Source organism: Phytophthora parasitica (assembly GCF_000247585.1).
Source record: "Phytophthora parasitica INRA-310 unplaced genomic scaffold supercont2.1, whole genome shotgun sequence".
NCBI classification, from domain to species: Eukaryota; Oomycota; class Peronosporomycetes; order Peronosporales; family Peronosporaceae; genus Phytophthora; species Phytophthora nicotianae.
This window is the reverse complement of record NW_008634126.1, coordinates 1,589,422-1,591,973: the sequence shown is the minus strand read 5'-3', so window position 1 is coordinate 1,591,973 and position 2,552 is coordinate 1,589,422. Positions and strand designations below refer to the sequence as shown.

Sequence of the window (2,552 nt, the reverse complement as noted above, 5' to 3'; positions counted from 1 at the left end):
TTTCAGAGAACTTCATCAGCTGGAGCATGGGCTGGGTTGGCGCTCAGGAACCAATTAGTCGGTGGCTCTCTGTATTCAACTAACATCGCCGAGGGCTGGTACTATAACAATTACAGCTGGGGAACAGGCGATTACACTCAATTATCGACGGATCATGCAGCTATCAACATCGCATGTAATAACTCTTCGACATCGGCTATCGCTGCATTGAATTTACTCCTTGATCGATATGGAAGAGTATGTGTTAATACATTGACTCCTAGTAGTGGCTTCCAGATGACTTTAAACGGTAATAACACTTATAGTATGTCAGGATTCTCGATAGTAGGATCAAATAGCACTCTTCTAGAGTTAAATAACAATTCATCAGCTTCAAATGGGGTTTGCCGGCTTTCGCTGACTGGGACTAACTTTTCGCAATGGGAGATGGGTATAGGTGGTATTAGCCACGGAGTTTATCCTGCCGGACTCTATTGGGCTACGGGTGGCTCGAATAAAATGGTTCTGACAGCGGCTGGGTGATTGGGGGTAGGAACAAGGCTCGGAAAATAAAATAAAAAATGTATTGGATTTCTAAAAAAAACTTAATCCGTAATTCCGTATCGACAAAAACAATAATAAGTATTGCAATTATTGTACAAAATTGGCAGTGTCAGAACGGTGCAGTGGTTTGGGATGACCCTACCAATCCACTGGGCAGGATTCGAGTCCCACACCTGTACGAGAAGCTGGTGGCTGACACCGGGACTTTTGTCCTGGCTTAGGGGTACTCTAGCAAACAAAAATGCGCCTGCGACTGCAAGACAGTCCACCAGCGGATATGGTTTTTGCGTATGAAAGTTTTCGACCTCCTATATTTTATGATTGAAAACAATATCAACTATAAGAGGCACCACTTCTTGAGTGACTTTCATCTACTCTGCGTCTTCATCGGCCGCCTCATGGAACCCCAACAGAGATGTGAAGTCCCAGAGCTCTCGGTTGGCACGTACACTCAGCGACAAAACCTTTGGGACAGTGAGGTTTTAGGCTATATCTCGGCTTCTAGAAAGAATTAGGAGGTCCTATTTAGATATGTTTCTGCTGTTGGATAGGCTAATAAGAGACTTGTGACGCTGACCTAGATTTCGGAGAACTACGGATGGCTGGCATACAACTGACGGCAAAATGCACCGCGACAAACTTTGGGACACCATTTTGACTTGATTTCACTATGCAACTAGTGGAAAGCTCACTGGGAGAGGTCTCATGGGCGCTGGTGCTAAGCCACTTGAAGGGGTAGTGCGTCGGGGCCGAACCTACAACCTCAATGAGATTCAAGGTCTTGCTACTCCATCGGCATATGCTTATCGTCAGCTCGGAAGTAAGTATATTCGTATCCCTGATCTTGACTCTAAGATGCTTGTCATCGTTCAGCCTAACAGACGGAAATGCGGTCCAAGCGAGCCATTAGCGAACAGCTCCAAGCAATGATTCGACCGTTTACGTTCAAGCAACATATTGATCAAGGGGTGTATGACAAGCTCGATATTGGTGATAAGAAGCTTTTCAAAGAGATCCTTGCGATTACACATCTTCAGTACAATTTCCATGGCCATCTTGAAGATCCACTAGACTCTCTTAGAGCTGAGTATGATCAGCTTAAAGGGGAACTTGAATTGGGCAATGACAATCCTTCGATTATCAAACAGCTTAAGAGTCTCTCAGACTAAATTTGTATAAGTTTATAGATATTTAGTATACTTGTATAAGTTTACAGTAATAGATAGGGATGGGTTGCAAAAATGAAATCCGATCGATCGATTCGATCGAATCCGATCATGATCGATTGTGATCCGATTGGCTGATCTATCGATCACTTTCGATCCGATCCGATTCAATCGGATCGGATCGACAAGTTCACAGCATTGTGTAAAATCGTATTTTAGACCAATAATTTTTCACTATTAAAAAAACTGTCGTCTTTGCTAGAGACTCCTGGTTAATGATACTCCTGTATCAATAACTGAAACCACAACTACTAGGCGGGGACGAAGCAGCTCATCCAGTCGAGGTGTTGGAGTCCGCGTCGAATATCAGCATCGGTCCCGGCAGCGCCGACAGTATCATCAGTTTAGGACGCAGGAGCACCCGCGGCGAGTTGTCTATGAGGGCAACAAGATCGACAGCAGTGACGCGCATTGTGAACTCGACTAATGATGTATTTTCTGGATCGAGAGAGGCTTTGAAGCGTAGGAATTGGGCAAGACCACTGGAACGAACTACTTATGAGACGGGGTCAAGGTAGCGGATTTTAATCGACAACCGCAACCGCGCTGTCCATGTCATCGGGTGTTTGGCACAAAAGCCGCTCGTCAATGTCCATGTCCCTGTCCCTGTCGGCCGAATCCATGTCCTTAGGTATGGACCCACCGCCTGCAGAGCTCCATGGGGATCCAATCGTAATGATGAACGCTGTAAGCCCTTGAATCTGCGCGAACAGATCTTTGGATACGTTGAAGTCCTTGATCTCGTTGCCATGGGTGTACAGCGATTCCAATCTGCTCGTGTGG

General features: G+C 45.5%; 2 protein-coding genes across 2 annotated transcripts in view; one reads left to right on the top strand and one right to left on the bottom strand.

Annotated features, from left to right (window-relative positions):
- Position 1, bottom strand: part of PPTG_00408 (hypothetical protein) — a 1,413-nt gene extending 1,412 nt beyond the window's left edge. The window contains exon 1 of the mRNA XM_008891813.1: position 1. This exon is cut by the window's left edge and continues 1,412 nt beyond it. The gene's annotated coding sequence lies outside the window, so the exon portion shown is untranslated.
- A 2,356-nt stretch (positions 2–2,357) lies between these two features.
- The window catches only part of PPTG_00407 (hypothetical protein), a gene marked incomplete at its 5' end in the record, with an annotated part of 2,203 nt that continues 2,008 nt past the window's right edge, over positions 2,358–2,552 (top strand). The window contains one exon of the mRNA XM_008891812.1: positions 2,358–2,400. Coding sequence (XP_008890060.1) covers positions 2,358–2,400 — 43 coding nt within the window. The remainder of the gene's footprint in view (positions 2,401–2,552) is intronic.